At 43.2% G+C, this 23,360-nt stretch overlaps 1 protein-coding gene across 1 annotated transcript in view; it reads left to right on the top strand.

The window, feature by feature from the left end:
- Positions 1–23,360, top strand: part of LOC120733237 (histone deacetylase 4-like) — an 83,551-nt gene that overhangs the window by 40,277 nt on the left and 19,914 nt on the right. Inside the window, 8 exon segments of the mRNA XM_040031301.1 lie at positions 2,451–2,601; positions 5,918–6,041; positions 7,765–7,883; positions 17,061–17,189; positions 17,282–17,391; positions 17,859–17,993; positions 18,116–18,308; positions 22,229–22,452. Of these exon segments, the coding sequence (XP_039887235.1) occupies positions 2,451–2,601; positions 5,918–6,041; positions 7,765–7,883; positions 17,061–17,189; positions 17,282–17,391; positions 17,859–17,993; positions 18,116–18,308; positions 22,229–22,452 (1,185 nt within the window).

Genomic DNA, 23,360 nt, shown 5'->3' with positions numbered 1-23,360 from the left:
TACATGCCGTTACAGTAAACTAATCAAATATTGCCACTGGTTTCACAATGATAAGGGAGAAACGAGCCCAGGGTGTTGATTCCTTGGCACATCAGCGAGAGGTCATTATGTTGCCGGCGGAGTGCAGGCAGCTTGCCTATTTATTCCATATTACAAAGTGATTCGGAGGCTTGACTCTGTACTTTATTTTGTTGAAATTGCGGCTGCGAAAAGGGTGAAAGTGAGCTTCAGCCTGCGTTTAATTTAATTGATGCTTTTATCCACAGTCAGGCTCTGGGTCTTAGGACACTCAAGTGGGATGAAGAGGTGTCTCCAAGCACAGGTTGGCTTTTACTGTGATTTTATTTTTGACCTTTTTGGTTTCAGGACAAGCCGTCAGGGCACAGGTGAGTTTGTTTCTGCGGTATAAAAGCACAGGGAAGGCAGATTTCAGAGCATTTAACAGATGCTCTTCTGTCTTTTTTCTGAGGAAGTAAGCAGATTGGATTATGTGTTTTTTACTAAAGCCTCATCCCCCTGTTAAATTGTTTATATTTATTTAAAGGCTTAAGCTTCTGGCCTGAGGTTTTTGGGGATTTTTTTTATAGAACTGCAAAGGTTTTATTTCTTTCCCCCTCCTTTTTTTTCTTTAAACAGCTGTCAGATGTATTTACTTCAGATGGCAACTCAAGCAAAGCAGAAATGGGACTACTCGACTTTTAAAGACGACCAAGTAATGAAATGGTTGCATTTTAAAGATCTTTGCAAAGTGATGGTATCTGATAAGGCGAGTGGGTTTAGTCCGTGAAGTGAGCCAGTAGCATCAGCGGATTTCTTTGGTGCAATAGATTTAGTATATTTAATTTAGGCATATAAAACTTTACCATCATGCATGCTATGATTTTCTTTCCTTTAAGTTCCTGACGTTCTTAAAAGTCGTTCGAATTTGAGCACCCGGAATGTCCGGGATCACAGACGGTGATTGTTTTGTTTCCTGTTCAGATTCTTTTGCCATATGATGATGATGTCACATGTCATATGGACCATCCATTTGCTGTGACACTTGTGTTTAATACTCAGATCCACTGATCTGGAAGAGCCACTGTGATTCAGGCTCTTATGTGCACTCAGATTGTGGGGAAATAAAACGTCTTCGGGACTTAAAGTTGTTCGATCGGTGCAAAAAGCGCGTCCAAAGTGCAAGTTAACACCATTTCACAGCCACAAGGTGAAAATATGACTATATAAGAAAGTAATCATGGATTGAAGGTGAGCCTAGGATCAAAATGTAGGTAAACAATGAGACCTTTCATATGCCATGACCTGTTTTGATCAACCAACCAATCCTTCATGTTGACATGACCTTTAAAAATGAACCCCCAAAATTCCCTTCTTGAGGTTAAAGCCACAAATGAAACTTCTAATGCTTGTTCCTGCTCCTCTGCATCATAGACATTAAATTGGTGCAGCTTTGCTACTGAAAATGTGATATATCCTGTCAAGTTGATGCAACAGAAATTGATTTTGGCTTCAGGTTGTGACATCTGGAGCTGAGTTTTAGGCCTGAAAATTGAATGTCTCTTGTTCTTACAGACGTGAGGGCTCAAAAATGCTTTCACCCACCTCAGAGTGTAAAACCTTTGCATTTCTTCATTAAATGCACTAATTGTATCATACATAAAAAATCAATGATGTGATTCTGAGGGGGTCACGTGGGAACTTTTTAAAAAACGGTTGATTTATGTGGAATGACCCAAGTGGTAATAGTTCTTCATATACAGCAGCCTACTGTATACTACCGACCCCAGCCAGTCGCAGCAGCTGGCCACATGGATCTGCTGGAAGTTTCTCCCTGTTAAAAGGGAGTTTTTCCTTCCTACTGTCACCAAAATGCTTGTTTACAGGCGGTCATCTGATTGTTGGAATTTTCTCTGCATTATTGTGGTCTTTGTCTTACAATATTAAGCACCTTGAGGTAACTGTCATTGTGATTTGTTGCTGTATAAATAAAACTGAATTGAACTATTAGAAAAAGCGTATTTGTGAGTTTCACGTGGTCACTGGTAGGTAGCATAGCAACAGCAGTGACTGTAGTGAGACATGCTCACAAAAGTATGGGATGAGTTTGTTGTTTGGACATGTGTGGTGATTACGGAGAAGGAAACATAAAGCTCTTGTGAATATGGTAAATATTGTATATAACCTTGTAGTTTTCTGTTTTTTTGCATGCTCGTATTGTTGTTGACCTATTTATTCCTGCTGTGTTCACTCTGCTGCTCTAACAATGTGAATTTCCCAACTCTGTGACTAATAAAGCCTATCTTATCTCATCTCATGATATGTAGACAGATAGATGTGAGGGCTAATAAGGAACAGTTCCAAACTTCCGTGCAGGATACTTGGAATTATCTGCAATCAGTCGCCCGTTTGGTGAATATTTGCTAATGTGATTGTGGTCTTTCTTCGTGCAGCAGCAACAGGAGCTCCTGGCTTTGAAGCACCAGCAGGAGCTGCTGGAACATCAGAGGAAGATGGAGAACCACCGTCGGGAGCAGGAGCTGGAGAAGCAGCAGAGAGAACAGAAGCTGCTGCTGCTGAAGAACAAGGAGAGGGGCCAAGAAAGTAAGTTGAAGCAAGATAAGTGATACTGAGAGCGCTAGCAGTCAAACTGAATCTGAAGCCAAGCCTGCGCCCTGTAGCCAACTTTCCCAGTTTGAACAGCAAAACCATATGAAATCATATATTGAACCAGTATAACAGCAAATGTAACTTATTTATTTATTTTCTCTCATCTTCAGTTCACACTTTGTCACCACTGGTGCCTCAGTATGTCACTATCTAAGCTGATCAAAGCTCCTACGAACCTGCAGTTGTCATACAGAATTCTCTACCACATCTATACTCACAACAGAATCTGCTGTGAATCTCTGGGTCGTACCCAGTAATGAATCTAATCTGGGTTTAACTAAAACATAACAGGAGCCAAGTTGTGCTTGTTGCTAACCACTGTTTGTGGGAGTCTTTCCTCTGAGTTTAATAAATACCTTCAGGTTTACAGGATCCATATGAGTGTCCCCAAAGCAAGAGACTTGCGTGCATTTATGTTTTCCATAAATACATACAGAACTTAACCTACTGGGATACATCAACAGGATAACACTGGAAACAATAATTAGAGGTTGTCGTCCCCATATTAGTAGCTTACGTTATGAACAGCATTTGATTTCACACTCAGTTCAGTGTTACAGTTACAGCATATAATGTCGTGTGTAGGGTACCCACCACCACCACCACTACTGTGAGCTATTGTTTCCTGTCTATACAGTCAGGAAGCTTGGTAGCATCTGCCAGAGTTATCGAGAACTCTCTGTTCAAAAGGACCGTTGTGTTTGTGCGCTTCTGTGCGTGTGTGTTTGCATGTCTGTGTATTTCCATTTTACTTGGAGAACCTGTGTATTTACTGTGGTAAACGAGCTGTATTAGCCCGGTGGCCTTGGCTGGAGCTGGGCCGAGTTGTTACCGCTGCCTGCTGGATGTCTCTCAACAGTTCATTGAAAGCAAGTGGACAGGAGTCCTTGAGAGCCGTTTACACACTATATGGAAAATGGTTACAGATCGTGTGTGTGTGTGTGCGTGTGTGTGTGTGTGTGCGCGCGCATGTGTGTGTCCAAAAGAGCAAGAGAGAGGACTGCAGTGTTTGCTCTCACGTGCATCTGCAAAGGTGCAGTTTGTGGTCTGTAAATTTCTTAGTTTGTAGCGTTTTTCTTTCTTTCCACAGTTCTTTATCCAAGAAGTGTGTTTTTTGCTGATTCACTGTAAGACGAGAGCATGGTTTTTTGATTGATTGGTTATTTTAGTAATTAATCCGCTGATTCTTTTCTCAACTGATTCTTTTCATTTTAAAAATCGGGAGATAGTCGCAGTTACTTAAAGCCCACTTTCGTGTCTTTCTATTCAGCGCCCCAGATTACACAGAAAACTGAGACAAACACTAATTTCTGCCTAAACGTCTGAGGAAGGTCAGACGTTCAAGTTTTACTGTTCAATGACTTCCAGTTGACGAGTTGATTTTAGCTTCCAGATGGGATTTATGCACAATAAGTTTAGAAAATACAAGACAACTGAACAAATTAGCCCTCTTCCTGTTAAAAGGGAGGTTTTACTTCCCACTGTTGCCAAGTCCTTGCTAATAGGGAGTCATGTGATTGTCGAATTTCCTCTGAAGATAAAGATGAGACTTTCTGGAAAGAAAACATTAATAAATCTTTGGTCCTGATTTTGACTTCTTTTCTTTATATGCTGGCAGTGATGTGGATGTTTTGTCTGAGTGGCAACAGCTTTCAGAATACTGGAGCAGGTATTCGTGCAATAAGTGGTGTTAAATGGTACAAAGCTGTGGCAATGTTTGATTCCCCCCTTAGCTTCTGGGGGCAGTGTCCTATATCTCAGGAGTCCAGACTCAGGAATCCGTAGTCAGTTGATATGTGTGCAAGTTTTGGTTTAAGATAAAAACTAAATCGCCGCCAAACGAACTCTAAACTTTTAACCTGCATGTAGTGATCGGTTATCCAAAATTACCTGATCTGAGGATTAGGAATAAGATCTCTCCTGTTGGAGGTCTTAGCTGGGATAGTCTAGTTACACTGGAATACCAGAAGTCTCATCTCATGCCTATAGATGTTACATATGAACATGCAGATATTGTTAGGGGAATTTAAACGAGGGGATTTAGTGGCAGAAACACACACGGGCACAGGATCGCGGTGAAGCAGATTTATTTACAGTGACAGGGGAATATTTACAAGGGAAGGGGCTATGTACAGTGGCCGGGAAAATGTGCGAGGAGACAGAGCCGAGGGGATGAAACGGAGCCGAGGTATGCGGGAGGATAGATGGCGCACCGGAGCTACCTGAGGACGAGCGACAAAACAGAGTTAGGGGATAACGTCGAGAGTAAAACTGAGGCGGACGGGGAGAGTTGGAGAGCTTACTTGAAACACTGAAATACAGGTATGGCAGTGGTCACAGGCCGGCGCGAGGTAAGTCTCTGTCACAGATCCAAAGAGGGCCAGCACACACAGGCAGGCGGCGAGCCAGGCTGGTGCAGAGGGAAAGCAGGCAGGAGACGGATCTTAAAACATGCAGCTCAGTAGCGCGGAAGCAACAGATTAATCTTGCAAAAGCAGGTTACCACTTGTGGAAGCGACGGTACTGCGACACCAGACGTCCGTTACTCAGCTCCATAAATGCTCCCACTGATGACGTCCGATACGCCGCCGGAATGCCATCAAGCACCGCCCCGCCTACCTGTGTCTCGAAAAGGGAAACAAAAACCCAGGAACAACAACACGCATGCCCACCAACTCCTAATAGATATGTGATTACAGAGATTAGCCATTTAAAACTGGAGTCCATCTCTTTCCTTCCACTAATCCAATTTAGGGTGGCAGGGGCGGCCTGGAGCCTATCTCAGCTGTCATAAAGCGAGAAGCAGGCTACTCCCTGGACAAGAGGCCAACATTCACGCCCGCATTCACATGTAGAATCACCAGTTAACCTAAAGCCATGCATGTCTTTGGACTGTGAGAGAACCAGAGTACTCAGAGAGAATCCACACAAGTCCCAGGACTTGCTGTGAGGCAGCACTCTGCCACCCACAGTATTAAAAACCTAATGAAGACAGATCAGCCAAAGACAGTATCTGCTTTGAAACATGTTACAGTGGAAGAGTGTAATAGGGTTCGTTTCACACTTAAGTGAAAAAGATCAAACTGATTATGATAATTGTGATGAGACATCCAACTATCGCGTCAACCACCCATGGACACTTGGCCCTTTTCCCCGCAGTCTTCCTACAAGTTCAGTCACGGTGGCTAACTTGTTATGGTAATTGCTCGTGATGTAGCGTACATTCAGCTGTAATGACTTTCTCTTTCAGGCGCTGTGGCCAGCACCGAGGTGAAGATGCGTCTCCAGGAGTTCGTCCTGAATAAGAAGAAGGCACTGGCCCAGCGTAGCATCAACCAAGGAGGCCTCCCCAACGACGCTCCCTACTGGTACCGGTGAGGAGCATCTTTTGTGGTGTTAGCTCAGCTAGTAATGCACATGATACACTCAACCAAAAAGTTTGTTTGACATCAAATCATTCTCCCTCCTGTCAGTGCGCGAGCCGCCGCTGATTCTTTGTAATGACTGTAAGCAGCAGAAGACACCTGAACGCATCTGCAGGTCTTTCTAAGTGTAGGATGGTAATTCTGTCTCTGACAGCGGCTGAATAATGTATTGGATTGTATCTTAATCTGTCAGCGAGCTTCCTCTCCTCCACACCTGCCACACTGTGTGAGCCCGACTGAAAGATGGATCTAGCAGGGTTATGAAACAAAGATGGCAGCGCGCACACACACATATGCTCACACGCACACTTGATAGAGCTGCATATTGGAAGCTGATGATAGGGACCCTCACATTGAAGACCTGGCCTTGGATGGTTATTGTAGCATCTCGGGAGCCTTGTGCAGGTGTGCACACTTGCTGTTTCCTCTTTCTAGGTTTGGTGGCCTCCTGTCACATGTTTTTTATTGCCCGTCAGTGACATTGTAGACAGCGTGCTCAATGCAAGCTACAGAATTTAATATACAAACACACATCAGTTATATTTATATATAAATACTCCAATCACTGGACGCCAACTTTTCCTACTCGCAAGGAGTTTGCAGTCCTGGTTTTACTCTGTGTGAAGGAAACATGAAGATGTGAGTTTAACGACAAATAGTTGAATAATGGTGACATGGACTTGCGGTGAGTAAAGACAGTCCTCTGGGACTTTTGACACTGGGAACACAATTAAAATTCACACGTATTCATTCATACTTTACTGTCATTAATTCGTTTACTTGGAAAAAGTATATTTTCCAGTTTTGAATTGAATTTCCAGTAATATCAATTCTCAAACTCCTAGAACTTTGCAACTCAGGTGAGAGACTTTAGTTCAACCAGTGTAACGTGCCATCAGCTAATTGTATATTTTGTATGAAAATGTATATGCAGTTGACTTTTCTCTGTGTGTAAATAACTCAGAACTGTAGAATAAAAGCACAGCCCTTAAATTAATATTAGCGCTCACTACTGCTGACACAGGCCTGACATATATTTAGCTTTGAAGTTCAGCCCTGGATGTAGCACATCCGAATATTATTCCCTATGACTACATGCGTCTTTGTGCTACAACAAAAAAGGACTGAAACCACAAATTGCAAACGCAAAACCAAATAAATAACGTTACATAATCTTGATGTGTGACCCAGTGAAACACCCACAAGTGTTGACTTTCAACAGCTCAAAGTAACACAAAGTGTATCTTTCTATATCTGCCTGCTTCTCTCCTTTTCTACGCCTCTCTCTGTAATCTAAATTTCTCCACTCATTGGACTCAGTTTGGAAGAGACAAGTGTGTGCATCCGCTTGTCAGGAACATGCATTTGGGTCAAAGCCAACACGGCTTAACTTTGCCTGCAAACACCACCTTATTTTGCAGGCAGTGAACAGATGGCAGCACATTTCTGTGTTCTTGCCAAGGGATTTGCATGATGCTTTAATCATAAAGATCTATGACAGCCATGAAGTTCGTTACTTTGTCTGGATTACTCATTGAGTCACGTGTACAGTGAGTTATCGGTGTTTTGCCTTGTTGCACATGTTTTGTGATCTTGGTGGCCCCTTTAATACTGTGTGTGTGTGTGTGTGTGTGTGTGTGTGTGTGTGTGTGTGTGTGTGTGTGTTTTGCAGCAAAACCCAGCACAGCTCTTTGGACCAGAGCTCGCCTCCACAGACTGGCGTGTCCACCTACAACCACCCTGTGCTGGGCGTCTACAACCCCCGGGATGACTTCCCACTGCGAAAGACTGGTGCGGTCCCCACACACACATACGCATGTGCATACACTTTGTTTTGGCAGTGCAGACTCATCTATTTGCTGCATGCACACATGAGAATTACACACACACAAACACACACACACACATTGAAAGTTTAATGTCCAGTATCTGCCATGTAGACTCACATCTAGCATTATTTAGATGGCACTGAGCACTGCTCCATTAATCACATCCAGATTAGGCTGTCAGGGTCTCCCAGCATTCCCTACATGAGAGCAATAGAGAGTGCAAGTGTAGGTAAGTGTAGTTCAGTACAGTGAGCGCTAAGAAACATCAGCTTGACACTGATAGTTTGAATAGTAAAAAGTTACTGTTTTTTACCAAAATATGACAGCTATATTTACTGTTATTTCCTTTAATGTATTGGATATTTGAATATTAAGACTAACTGGCTTGAGGGCTGTGTTAGTAGTAAAGAACTCCAATTACCTTTGGAGTTCCCCAGGGCTCTGTTCTTGGTCCTCTTAAACTTCCACATTTCCACAGGTGCTTTTGCAGGTGTCTTTTCTTGAATGTTTATAAAGCCACTCTCCCTTTACATAACAACATAGCTCAGTGAATTTGGGTGTGGTACTACTATAATGTGCCACCAAAGCAGCAAGTCAGTTGGTGAAATTTCAACTGCCTTACATGAAGTACAATGCCAAGCATAAAGCACACTACCAGTAAACTCTGGAGCAGTTTTAAAAAAAATAAACCTCTATTTAACCCGGAGAAAATAAACTCTTAAGTAGGGATGGGTATCGTTTAGGTTTTATCCGATACCGGTGCCAAACCGGTACTTGAAACGGTGCCGGTGCTTAAACGGTGCTCAAACCGGTGCTTAAAGAATGGAGAACACAAACTTTGTCCAAAAACCTCTCATGTTCAGCTGTTTTTTTTTTGTAAAAAGACAACAATGTTAGCCTTTTCTGCAGCTATGGGGCTTATATGGTATCACTCTTGGCTGGAAGCTTAATCAATGGAAAAAACACAAACTTTGTCCAAAAACCTCTCATGTTTAGCTGTTTTCCACTTTTTCTTTGGTCATTTTAGCCTTTTTGGCCAGGGTGAAGGGAGTATCTGCCATCAAACAAGAAGACAGCTGCATGTAGCTATGATGATGTTTGCTAGTTCACCTTACATGCATTAATGTAATAACGTGGTTAGCCTACTCAACGTAAATTACACACGAACAACATTAAGCTACTCACGCAGAGAAGCTGCTGCTGCATCATCATCCTCATCATTTCTGCTACACTGGCAGGGCTAGGGGCCAGGACTCTCCTCTTCGGGTTTTTGGGGGATGTTGCTAACTCCGGGTCCAATAACAGGCACCACACCCGCAGTAGATGTGCTCGGTATGAGGTCTCGCAGCAAGCTATCAAATACGGTGCATTTCTAGGCTTTTAAAAAAACGCTATGCATCGCCAGGTGTTTCATCAGATTCGAGGTGTTACCTCCTTTGACAGTATCAAAGTATCAGCTCAAAGCACTTGTTGTTGCTGCTGAGTTTGCATCTTTTGCTGTGGAGTACAGCCAGACTTTTGACCGCTTCGCCTTGGGCATTTTAGCTCTGCTCTAAAAGAACGTACGTACCTGACCCCGCCTACTATCCTCGGAAATGTAAAATGATTGGCTAAAATCTAAAGTGTATCACATCTCAGGGAAAAAAAGCACCGAAATGTGCGCTGCTTTTCGGTCTGGTTACTACCGTTTATGTCAGAACCGGTGCCATGATACCGGTACCCATCCCTACTCTTAAGATTGAATCTCTTTTACAAGAGTATCCTGGCCAAGAAGGACAGCAGTACTATTATAAGTTGCATAAATTAACAGCACATACAAAACAATACACCAGGTGAGTACAAGCTTTGAGAAGAGTTTGGGAAGGGTCCTTATTCTGTTCCCGCATGACTGTGATCCAGTACATAAAGTCCAAAAAAGGCATGGTTGGATGCATTTTGGTGAGTTTAACCCCGTTCAACACCTTTGGGATGAACTAGATCAAAAAATGTGAGTCCAGTATCAGTGTCTGACCTCACAAATGCTCTTCTGGATGAATGGGTAAAGATTTCCACAGATTTATTCCAGACTCTTGTAGAAATCCTTCCCAGAGGGGTGGAAGCTTCTGTAGCTGCACCATACTGATGCTTAGGGTTGTAGGATAGGATAGCATAAAAGCTTTAGTCAATTTAATGTGTAGGTGGCCAAATACCTTTTTCACATAGTGTATGTAAGATATGTACACACAAGCACAGCATGCACTTCTTATTGTCCAGAAACTAAAACAGATTCACAGAGCTGAAAGTTTTGTTTCACATTCGGTGCTCATCATGTCAAAAACAATTAAAGCAGTTAAAACTGCTGCACACACCAGAGAAACAGATAAAAGTTTACTTGTGGTGCACAATCTGTCATTCTTTGGGTCTGCTGCTCAAACATCTGATGTCTTTAAAGCTTTACGAGTAAAACCAGCTGTGTTCAGCGTGCTTTTGTCAGGTGTGTGTATGTGTAGCTCTGTGTGGGTGTGCAAAGTGCGAGTGGTGTGTGCGGTGGTGTAGCCGTGAAGCAGCGGTCGTCTTACAGTGCAATTATTCACTTAGCCCAGTGGCAGGCCGCTCCAGCCCTGTTGACTCTGAGCCTGCAGGCTGCTGGCTACGACAACAGATAGACCACAGTTGACACTGGCCCACACAGCTGCATTCCACCCTGGGAGTGCAGCAGAAGGAGAGGAAAGTGAGGGAGAAAGAGGAACATGAAGGAAGAAAAGGAGATAATGAGTAGAAATGAGTGAAAACAGAAAAAGGAGAATGAAGAAGGTGCTTGCTAGCTTCGCTGATCATTTCCTTGAGAAAGATGATTAGAGCATAGAAAATGAGAGCTGGCATGCAGGATTTAAACTAAATCCAGCAAGTGCACGATGATTACACACTTAGCAAAATCTGCTTTATGTGCAGAATGGAAAAAAAAAGAGAGAGAAAAACTGGAAGATGGCAGAGAGTGAAAAGATCGTCCCTGGAGTGTCAGCCCGTCCCTGGATTTCTATAAGGCTGAGGATTGTGCTCTGCTGCCGAGAGAGAGGGGAACCTGTGCCGCCCTGATATTTGCCCACAGCACTGACGTGCTTTGCGGGGTTTACTTATGGTAATGGCAGCTTGGTAGAGTTTAGAGGCTCTTTTATATCACCGCCAGGCCATAAAATAGAGGACTGGAACCCAGAACTCCCAGCAACGGCCGAAGGAAGCAACAACGCTCTTTTGTGCATCTCCCCGTCGTCCTTTTTACCATTTTACAGTGCAACGACAGAACAAGCCAAAAAGTTTTCTTTCTTTTTGAGTCCCGGCTGATTTGGTGACAACTGTGGTTACTTCTTGAACAGCGTGAGATTTAAGATTTAATGCAAGCAAATCTGTAAGCAGTAAAACAGACTCATTGTTTTCATGCTTTCCTTATGGCAGCAAGCAGCCTTTCACCTGTAATTCTTCGTCCATCAGTTCACTTTGACTACTTCTAATCTACACATAAGACTCTGCAGAATGTTACAGCATGGAACAAGTCCCAGAAATGTTTTAGCTTTTGGTGCACTTGTTCTCCATTGTACACTCAGTGTGTGGAGAGCAAAAAAGGAACCATATTTGCTGGAAATTGTATCTCAAAACCACCCAAATGTCATCAGGTGATGATTTTTTCTTTTTATACTTGTCCAACAACAGAACAGGAAGTCTACACCAGACGACATTTCAACTTATTAAAGGCCAAGCTGTGGGAAAGGTGCAAAATTGTAACTAAACACATGGTTTAAGCTCTAAGCAAGCTAAAGGTGTAAAAGGTAGAAGAGTCAGGTGACACAAGGCGTTTCCTGAGGACCTTTTGTCCCCGAACATCAAGTGCATTCACTGTACCGTCCGTCTACAGAGGAGACGATTAACACGTACGTCTCATGCTGTCTTCAGAAATGCTGTGCACTTTCTTCCACATTCACTCTGTCGTTACAAAGAAAAGCTGGTGTCAAACACCAAAGAAACGCTGGCACTGCTTCTTGGCCTGACCATCCCACTACAGTGTGGTATGGGCAGGTGACGCCTTTGTCACTGCAAAACCAACCGTGGTCGAGAACCGCTGCTTCCTGTTGCAAACTACAGAGGCATTTGCAAAGCCAGCTAATAGGGGATTTGAGTCTTTGACACCATTGCTGTATGCATTTAGGGGTGAAAGAGCACGACATGAACAATGCCCCTGTCTAAAACATGTTCTCACACACCAATAAAGATATGAGAGGGGAAAACAAAGTGAAGCCTTCTTGTCTTTTCACTGATGAGCGAGGCTGTTTTGTGGCCTCACTGGGCAGCATGTCCATGTGGAATACAATAACGCATACAGTACATGCTGCTGCTTGATAACTGGACCGTATAAATCTCCCGTATATACAAAGCAACATGCGGCTGTGGGGGCGTCACTCACTGAATGCTAGCTGGGCGCCCTGGTTAAGGCCCCGTTTAACAGGGCCACAATACACCGTTTATGTAGCCATATCGCTCTGATTGCTTGTGCTCTTGCTTTTCACAGGCTTATAATACAACTTTCAGACTATCACTAGTCTGAGTTTGCGATTTTGAACAGCAAACTTAAAAAAATAAATTAATGTAAAATTAATTAGCCTGTTCTGTGCAATGATTGCCAAAATTAGAGAATGAAGATGGGTCCAAGAAACATGATAATGCAGCCTTAGATATAACCGATTCCCTTAACACCGCGTGTGTTTTTATGAGCACCACATTTGGTCTTGTTTTCTCTTTAGCCCTCAAAGAGCAGAGAAAACCTATTTTCACAGTTATTGACATTTTCGTCAATTCCCCTCGGCTTTGACTTTTAAAAATGTCTTTCCTCTTTCCTCTGCTAATAACGAAAGCAGAAATCTAATTACTCAAAGGGCCACTTGTTATCCTTCCTTCTTCTGTCGTGCCATTTCTTTGTTTTCCTTTCAGAAAATAAAATGCCTATTAGTATTTTCAAATTCTAAGAAAAACAAGATCTGTCATGAATCTTCAAAGATGTAAATGAAATGACGACTCACGAGTTATTTCTGATTTGATGAATGCATTTATTCAAACTCTTTCTCCTCGAAAGGTCGTGCTCATTCAATATTGATCATGACAGAAGACATGTTTCTTTATACTTTGCTTTCAAGAAGATAGACTTTGTCTGAGGTTTTTTTTTAAGTGGTTATATCCAGTAGTTCCCCGGTGCCTACAGGTCTTTCAGAGTTTTTCTTGAGTGTCTTCAGCCATGTGAAAAACACGGCGGAGCCTCTGTCATGGTTTGTGACTGCATTTCAGTCAGTGGTGTTGGAGATCTTGTCAAAATTGATGAAATTATGAATACAGAAAAGTATAATCAGATTTTCATCCACTATGCAATAGAATCTGGCGTGTCCGATTGACACTGGCTTCAGTTTTCACCATGACATGCTCCTAAACACACTGCCAATGCGATTAAAGCAGCGGTCCCCAACCTTTGCGCCACGGACCGGTTTATGCCCGACAATATTTTCACGGACCGGCCTTTAAGGTGTCGCGGATAAATACAACAAAATACAACTAGTACCGGTACCGAAAAAAAGAGAATTTATTCATAACACACGTGAAAAGACCCAGGAAAACCGAGTTAACGATAAAAACGATGACAAAATAACGCTGAAAACCGATAAAAACCCTGAAAACCAGACATTTCACACCTGGGCCTCAACTCTCGCGGCCCGGTACCAAACGACTCACGGACCGGTCCGAGGCCCGGGGGTTGGGGACCGCTGGATTAAAGCATACCTGGACAGAGACCAGTCATGGTTTGGCCTCCTCAAAGCCAGAAGCTCAGCATTACTGACACTTAAAAAAAGTTTTGAATGTCCTTGAAGAAGGACAAGCAAGGCAACCTTGCATAAAGAGTTCAGGCTGTTGAACATTAAAGCTCATCATACGAAATATTAACTTTCAAACTCGTCAGAATTGTGTAAATCATGTTTTTAACCTTATACAGTTTTTCCATACATGTGACCAAAAGGGGAGTAGATCAAGACTTTTGTACAGTACTGTAGATACTAGGGGTGCAACGATACTCGATATTGAACCGTTCGATACAGTGCTTTCGGTTCGGTACGAATATGTATCAAACAATACAAAATTTTTAATTTATTTTATTATCTTTTCTTCTGACGATGCTGTCTGTGTTGAGAGCTCAGTGGATCTGTGTTCGACTCCTCCGCCTACGCTGCACTGTCGAGCGCAGATCCACTGAGAGCAGCACAAGCTAGCAAGACAGAAGCTAAGTTCGTTGCAACATGGCAAATTGAACCTCCCCCACCCTCATTCAGATCTGGCCTTTGGAATTATTTTGGTCTTCATGTGATGTATGACCCTGAAGGTAAGCGCGTCATGGACTAAAGTAACTCGTAGCTCGTTAACGGAGATTTGCCATGTTGTGGCGTTAACGTCATTTCAGATTAACGCTGACAGCACTAGTGGGAACACAACGAATATGACTGCACATTTACTCCGACATCATCCTAGTGCAAAGACAAGTGGAAGCAGACAAAAACAACAAGCACGCATGCTGCAAACTTTACCTGAGTCATTTAGACAGCCGTTAGCACAGGATTCTCCTTATGGGGACCTGATATGTTTAATATGCTGCTGAGAATATAGCCCAGAAGAAGCGCATAGTATAGCTTTTATTTTGAAAGAGACATTTCTCTGTAATAAACTCTCTTTTCCAAAGATGAGTGATTCCTCGATCAGTTATTTTTTTTATTACTTTGTTGTTTCAGCAACATTAAATTTAAAAACTGTACTTTTGAGTTAAAATACATATTTATAATTTTAATAAATGACAAATTAAAAAAGCATGAACATTTTTTTGTATCGAAAAAATATCGAACCGTGAATTTTGTGTATCGTCGCACCCCTAGTAGATACAGTAGTTTTACTACTAGAACAAAAATTAAAACGGAACATATCAGAATCTCTTGTTGTGCTTGGTGAAAAGTGATGAAATACACCGGAACATTCGCAGCATTCAAAAAGTCAAAAGCCTTAATCAACAGCCTTCATTTTGACCAAATATTGTATTTGTTATGACAAAGACCCTTTTTTTTTGGGTTTGCTTAATTTAGATCTAAAATCTAAAGCAGAATCAGAGTTTTTATTGGATTTGTAGTAAATTGGCTTTGAAAACCACCTCCCCTCAACGTTAATTGGTTTGACTCCATCTGGACTGAGCTCTCCTTCTCACTTTGTGTTACTGTACCTTCACACCTCATATTTCACACTTGTGTCTTCTCCACACATTTATTTTTACTTGACACTGCAAACGGGAACAAGTTCATCTGTGATCGTTTCCCAAAAGGAACAGTTGCTCCGGTGATGGTAGCTTCTGGGTGCTTTTACCTATCCTGTCAGTCTTAAAAGAGATATAGTAGACGATTAAACTGGTTATGTCATAATAAAGGTTAGAAGTGCCCTGTTTTTGATTTTATCTATCCTCTGATGACTGAAAATTGGATAATAAATAGAAAAATTATCCAAGGCTGCTGATTGGCAGGGTAAAATAAACCGAGCATTAGCCTTCATGGCTCAGAGCCATGAAGGCTAATGAGGTGACATGCCGTTCCCTTCTGTCAGTATCCATTCACAAGTCCGTGACAGCGTACACAAAAGACCAAAAGACCTTTAGCCAGTCAGACACGGCTCCCAAATTGGAGCTAATTGCTTTTTAGCCACAATGTCTTTGGGAAAATCAGAATGTGGCTTGTTCGAAAGCATCTCAGTAGGCGGGGGGAATTGTACACTAAATGAATAGCAGCATGTAACAGTTTGTCCACCTAACAGGTTTCGTAACAGAGCCGCTCGGTAGAAGGTGCTCCCCCGGCTGATCAGTGTGTAGAGCTCCCAGTTTAAGCTGAAAGTCTGCGTGACTGTAGCTCAGGTAACTCTCACTTCCTGCCGATTGATTCATCCAAAGCTGCACTGCTGCCAGTTATCTGTTTAACATCAAGGAGGTTTGACAGGGGTGCTGCTCCTCAGCTGGTGTTGGCAAGAAACCAAAATATCCCATTTACCAGAGGTGACAGAAGTGGAGGCTAGTGCTGCGGTGCAGTGATTTCCAACCAGGGCTGTGAGAACGTCAAGGGTTCACAGGGGGAACATGGAAAGATTAGTTTAATTATCGTGGTTAGCTAAAGAACTGAGCGAACCCGAAGAAGTTTGAGCAGAAAAGTTGGCACTTATTGTATTGGACAGGAAGTGCAAAACAGCAGCCATGATGCTTTTTAAATATTTGATGCATTGGTTTCCAGACAATAAAATATAGAGAAGTCATTAAAAACATCTCATCTGCCTTCTTTCGATGTGGAGTAGTGGCTCCACGCTGACTAAAGCCGGGCATACACTGCCATTTTTGGCCCATTTTGAGATGATTTTCCAGTTGTGCGACCGTTTTTCGCCTTAATCGTGTGTCGTGCATCGTGTAGTATACACGTGGTAACGAGAGACAGAGTTTGTGTTATAACCTTCATGTTATGGAAGCACAGTGTGAGCACTCAGGTCGCATCAGAGCATCGGCCCGTATAGTGTGAGACCTGCATCGTGACCTATGAACTTCTCACCCCTGAGATTCAATCGTACAGTTTGAGCAGGAGCTGAATAACGTGACTGAAAAAAATCGCACAGTGTCTGCCCAGCTTAAGTCAAATAACTGAATCTTCACCCGGTCTCTAAGGGAGTAGCCAGACACCTCTCAGAGAAACCTTATTTCTGTCACTCGTCTCCACTCGTATCCATTATTTAGGTGACCATAGAAGATTGTAGAGTAGATTGACATGCTAAAGTTTAAGCTAAGTAGCTTTGGATTTGCATGACCTTTCTGAGAATTCAACAAGAAGCAGTTAAACACTTCAGTACATACAGGTCATAAACACGAAGGCATTAATCACAAACCTCTTGAAAATGTTAATTCGAAATGAATTGGTGACATGTAGAAACTGTATTTTAAGGTTTTTTCTCATCTCAGTAGCTTATCAAAGCTTTCTTCATTAAGGTATTTATGCGCTTACGATAACAGAGTTCAAATTGGATTTCAAAAAAAGAATTTGGTCTCTTTTCAATCTTCTTTCAGCATCTGAGCCCAACCTGAAGCTGCGCTCCCGGCTGAAGCAGAAGGTAAGCGAGCGTAGGAGCAGTCCGCTGCTGCGTCGCCGAGACAGCCCCATCACCAGCGCCAAGAAACGCTCGCTCGACATGGCAGGTAAGAGGCAAGCAAACGGCTCGCTCAGAGTTTCATTCCACACTGCTGCTGGTTTCTTGTGTGTTTGATTTGTGTGTCTGCGCGCGTTTCAGACTCGGCATGTAGCAGCGCACCCGGCTCGGGCCCAAGCTCTCCAAATAACAGCTCCAACAACATCCCTAATGAGAACGGCATCACTGTGTCAGTCTCCAACAACACGGAGGTAACGCACACGCATACATTTGCTGTTATAGATGCCATTTATCTTTCTGTTGTTGTTCTTGTAATTTTAGCATAAAACTTATTAAGCCTGATCTCTGAAATTGTAGCCTGGCTCCTTTGTGCCAGCGATGTGCTGCAGGTTCTCTTATTAGCTTTAAAACATTGCAGCCTGGAGTACGTATGAAGGCTGTGATTGAGGGATGTTTGGATTATTGTTCTGTGGACAAGGAGGCAGGCTGAGGAGCTGGCAAGATGCTATTTGTGGCAGCCATTAGGGGCACTCAGGCAGTGTGGAGGAGGCTTCTGTCCGTGACAGTTTTACATCAGCAGTGAGGGTGCAAATGTAGATCTTTCCCCGTGTGTGGACTTTTTCTTCTGTGTGCTGTTTGGTTTTTTTTTGTTATCTGTGTGCAGGAGGTTTTTTTCCTTGATGCAAACACAGATAAATCATTTAAATGTGTTTTCCAGGCATCTTTGGCCCAGAGGCTGTGCAGCGGTGCTGATCGTGGCTCCGTTAGCCAGCTGTCCCTCTACACTTCCCCATCTTTACCCAACATCACCCTGGGGCTGCCAGCCACTGCCACGGCCACTGCTGCTTCTAATGTAAGGAGGAAACTTGACTGAACAGCTTGCAGACTGTGCATCTCTCTAACTGTGAATTTGTTTTGTTTAGAGTGCACCGTCTCCAACTATCTATTCAAATATGCTTGCACGCTCTTTTCCAGGTGACCTCAGCCCAACAGGATGGAGGCCTGCAGCCAGCCCTCTCCCTCAGCCCTCCATTCCTCTCCGGTGGCCACTTGACCCCCTACTTGGCCGAGGCTGGAGCAGGAACAGGCGGGCACGGTGCACACAGTCCCCTGCTCCAACACATGGTGCTCATGGAGCAGAGTCCAGCGCAGAGCCCCCTGGTGACAGGTAGGGGAAACAATTCAGCTTTTATTAAATACCTTAAAGCATAGACTATATATACATGAAAGATGGCGATAGCCACTGGTTTCCAAATTAGCTATTTTTTGCAATCACTATAGTGATCTGAAGGCCGACATGACCGCATCTGGATGAGAGGGTAGACCTCGGGTGTTACCTGAACCCTGGGGACAGCAAGCTGCCCCCGTTAGATAAACAGGCTTAAAACAACATATACTTAGAGGAGAAAACAGCTGCTTCCCTGGAGTGTCTTTTAAATAAAACTGAATATTGAACAAGAGTTAGTTAGTTATCACCCAACTGAGCTCATATCTTGAAGGTTCAAACTCATCTTGGTTTTTGGGGGATAGACAAGAAGGTGTTGGTATTTACTGATGCTACCAAGGAGCATCCATAGACGCAGATACCTGCTAATGAGCGATAATGTGTATTTAAACATGCCACTGACATGTGGCACAATCAGCCATGTAATTTTGTGTTGCTTTTTGATTCATTAGTGACGGAGTCCATGTGCCTTACTGTTTTCAGAGGAATGTTTTTTTTGTTTAAGTTATTTAACACTGAACCATGAAACATTCAAGCATGTGTCTGCACAGACAAGTTAGCAAAGAGCAAGTTTTTAATTATATCTTTAAGGACTTTGCAAGTAGCAGCATGATTAGCTAAAGATATAAAATTGTTTTGTTTTTTGCACCAACAAGTTAATTCCAAAGAGACATTAGCTGAAAACTTGGTGTCTTAGCGTGTTGTGCAGTGGGTCATAAAAAATTTGAGGAACCCGGACAGAGGTCGTCTAGGATGGATGTCAAAGAGCCGTTCTTAAGTAAGGGAAACACTGTCAGCATCAATGTTCCCTCTAAGCTGCTGCCACGTCTCTGCGCACAGAAAATCTGCGTTGCGCACAAAAAAAAATCTAACCTGAATTGAAATTAAAATAAATACGTTAACAATTCTGTTTTGCAGTGTCAGTCAGTGACTGGCTGCTCCTGTATGGGATCAGAACGATGCCACCTTATCCCACAGTCCAGCCAATGATGCGATTCATTATTCGTTTAGCACAAATCTTGTGTAGTTAGTGTGTAGTCAGTGTGTAGTGTAGTCAATAGTGTTGTTGTGTGTGTCAGAACAATGAGGCGCCTGCTGAGTGTTACAGGTGTTACAGCAGTGACACATCTGCTGCTGTCAGGCCTGCAGGTATCAGGCTGTTGTTCTCCTTCATCTCATAGTGGACACAAATTATCTTTTGCAGCGGCACAAATAATTTGTGTGGCATCAGATTTGATGCAGAACAGCTGATTGTTCTGTAAATAGTTTGAAATGTTTGTTTAAAAACACCTCGGCTGCATTTTCAGGTAAACAGCTGCAAAACACTTTGTTTGCAAAACTCAGTAACTTTTTGAAGAAGTAACTATATAATTAACTGCCCAACATTGGTCATTATTTACTGTATTTGCAGACAGAGTTACAGACTCTCTCCCAGACCACAGACTCATCATACAAGTCAGAGCTTTATTTAAAAAAAAAAAAATATATATATATATATATTTTAGTGTTAACATGCTACAGGTCATGAACAAGATTATTTTAATTTTCATTGTAAGTGGGCTAAAGCATTTAATTAAAAGTAGTCTAACATAAATGCTGTAGTTTGATTATTGTAATAAACATGTGACTTGGATGCTGGCGTGACCACAGTGCACACGTCTGCTGTTGCTCACAGTGGTCCAAGGGACGCTCAGAGAGTTTGTGTGTTCGCTCAGACACATGAAACATTAGAGGGAACATTGGTCAGTATGTATGGTAGAGGTAAGGAGAGCGCTACAGCAGTGGATGTACAGGCATCTGTAAAACACGGTGGAGGCTCTGTCATGATTTGGAGCTGCATTTCAGCCAGTGATGTTGGAAATCTTGGAAAAATTGATGGATCCCTCAGAGCCCGACATTATTGAAACAGTGTGGGATCATCCTGACAGAGAACAAAAGGCAGCCTAATCTGAAGAAGAGCTTTGAATGTCCTTCAGGAAGCCTGGAGAACTGTCCCTGAAGACTGCTTAAAGAAATTACCGAAAGCTCCCTAAGAGAGTCCAGGCTGTGTTGAAGAATAAAGTTGGGCCATACCAAATATTGACTTTCAGGCTTGTTAGAATTGTACAAACTCTGTTTTTACGCCTTTTTTTTGTATTTCCATTTATTTTCCGTTTTCCTAGCAAAATATAAAGAAATGAAGGACAGCTGAAGACTTTTCCACAGTGCTGTATAACAGTTCAACCCGTGTAGTTGTCACAGATGCTAAAATTGGCTGTAGATATCCAAAATATCTGTAAAGATGTTATTTTTGCTCTAAAGTTGGACATTTTAATAGTGCAGTTAATAGAGTTAGAGTTTTAGAGTTAACACTTTTAGAGTTGGTCTCAAGTGGCCATTAGAGGAACTGCAGTTTTTGGTACTTACTGCTTCGTTTTACAGCCTCAGCTTGATTAAATGTTATATAAATAGCAGCAGTAGCTGAGAAAAAGCAACAAAAGAATCAAATGCAACGTAAACGAAAAGTAAAAATATTCATTTTTGCTCCTGGAGCCATCTGGTTTCACACGCACACACATGCACGCACACACACGCATGCATACACACACATGCATGCACACACACACACATGCACGCACACACACGCATGGACGTGCAGAAAAATAAAACCATCATCGCTGTGTGCCCCCTCACACTGACAGACGTCCATTCATTAGCTCGACCTAATGAGCTCCTTTCATATGTCAGCATATGCTGTCTGAGTATGACATGGGTCCATTGTGTGCCCTTTCTCAGCGGCTCATTCACTCACTACCACACTGCGTCTATTTTCAGTGGGGCATTAGCAGTGAATGAGCAGTGACGCAGATACAGACGCACGTATGAGAATGCGTGTATTCTTGTCCAAAAACGTACAGACAAGGACGTATCAATGCCCACGCACAGGCCAAGAGCTGGAGAGTGTGAATCGTTACGTGCAGCAACAAGCTACTTATCAGAAAGACGCACTTTTAACCATGAAAACTTAACACTAACTCTTCTGTTTCATGTCAGCTCCTCCCCGGCTCCTTCTCTTTAAGTTATCGGTTTGAAAGCACAGCGATGTGGTGCCTCTGAGGCTCCGCGTCTGCTTTCTTACTTTTTCTCAGTGCTGCGACACTCCGCAAGCTGATCTGAGCTGCTGAGATGATCTCGTGTCACTACAATGGGAGATTCACAGTATTGCAGCACAGATGGTTGTTTTTATTCGGTTCGCAAATACATCTGCTAACTAATCCGAGGTCCAACGACAACATTAGGAACACATCATATTTATCTTGAATATGAGCGCTCTCATCAGTGCGGTTTATACCAAGAGTTCGGGATTTTCCTCAGGTGTTTTCGCTCCAGTCTGGGAAGTCTTAACCGAGACTCCTGTGAGCTGTAATCGAAGCCAGCTGGACTTTACCTGCTTCCCCTCTGCTTAGACGTGAACCTGTTCGCGATCCGATTGTTCAGATTCTCGCTTCTGATTTTTAATTTGGAAAAACACGGTCGCCACTCTGGAAATGCTGTCATATTTCCCCTGAGCTAACCGCCAGAATAGACTGCACACTCAAGTAACCATGAATCATTATGACACCTAGTCTAAATAGTCGCTCAGGTGCTCAGAGCCACTTCAAGACACGTCATTGACAAAACACTGCTTCAGCACATTTTCCTAAAAAGCTGCACGAAACTGAAGCGACGTTGTAAGATAATGCATCAAGCGCAGGGCCCGGATTGGCCTGAAACAATGCTGCTGCTGTTACTGAGAAATCAAGCGCCTTGCCAGACTACTTTGAAACAATGCTTTGGTATCTGCTCTGCCTTATGTAGTAACGTCTGCCTTGTTTGTGTCTTAGGTGTAAGCGGCCTGTCTATGTCGTCAGCAGCGTCCATGACCAAACTGCAGCGGCAGCACCGGCCCCTGGGGAGGACCCAGTCGGCCCCGCTGCCCCAGGGGACCGCGGCCCAGGCTCATGCGCAGGCCCTGGCACTGCAGCAGCTGGTGGTCCAACAGCAGCACCAGCAGTTCCTGGAGAAGCACAAGCAGCAGTTCCAGCAGCAGCAGCTCCACCTAAACAAGGTATTCAATTTGGGTTTGAATTCAACTTGTGATTTGTTTTAAAGGCAGCTTGTCTCCGAGTGTGTTTGAATGCAAAGTGGTGCCGTTTTGTTGAATCATGCATCCATGTTGCTTTATAACATGTCGTCTCAGGCAGGGGGGTCGAGTGGCCAGAAATCTGATATCACATTCACATAAACTGATAATTAATGGAGGCTATGAGTCTCAGAGGGCCAGCTCTGGAGCTGTAGTGTAGTAGTTTGCGTAGGCAGCACCGGGCTACACAGCCAATAATGTGTTAGCTTTGGCTGTGTGTGAAGTTGTTGACTTTCCTCTGCCCTCTCTTTCTCTCTCTGTAGTATTTTTGTTTGTGAGTAGGTGGAGGCAGGTATGGGTTAACATGTATAGCTGTGTGTGTCTGTGTGTGTGTGAATGCTTGCATCCACGTCTCTGCGACTGTGGCCGAGACAGTTGCCACGGGCTGCGAGGTAACCATGCGCTGCCATGGCAACCGCGCCGGAAGCCTCTGCCTTATATGGGCAGGGAGGAAGAGAGCAGCTGCCGCTTTACCTATTCAAGAAGGGTACGTGCTGGAGGAGAGGTGGGTGGATGAAACAAGGGATTTCCTCTCCTCCTCCTCCTCCTCCTCCACCTCCCCCGCACTGCTCTGCTCCATCTCACTCCCTTCATATGTTTCAGAGATCTCAAGTGGCAGATTTTTACACAAACACCTTTCTCAACAGCCTCTGGCACGCTAAGGACGGCTTTCTGCTTGTTTTTGCCAGGACAAAAAGAAGAAAGAAAATCTCTATTTTAGCATGTTATTCTGTCAAATTAATACAAGAGGGGATAAAAGAGCTGGTTTTGTTCCTTTAAATATCTACTGTCAATGTAGATATAGATAAGATTTACTCTTTTTTTTTTTTTTT

The sequence above is a fragment of the Simochromis diagramma genome, unplaced genomic scaffold, assembly GCF_900408965.1.
Source record: "Simochromis diagramma unplaced genomic scaffold, fSimDia1.1 OVJJ01000235.1, whole genome shotgun sequence".
Lineage (NCBI taxonomy): Eukaryota > Metazoa > Chordata > Actinopteri > Cichliformes > Cichlidae > Simochromis > Simochromis diagramma.
This window is presented reverse-complemented; position numbering and strand designations above follow the sequence as displayed.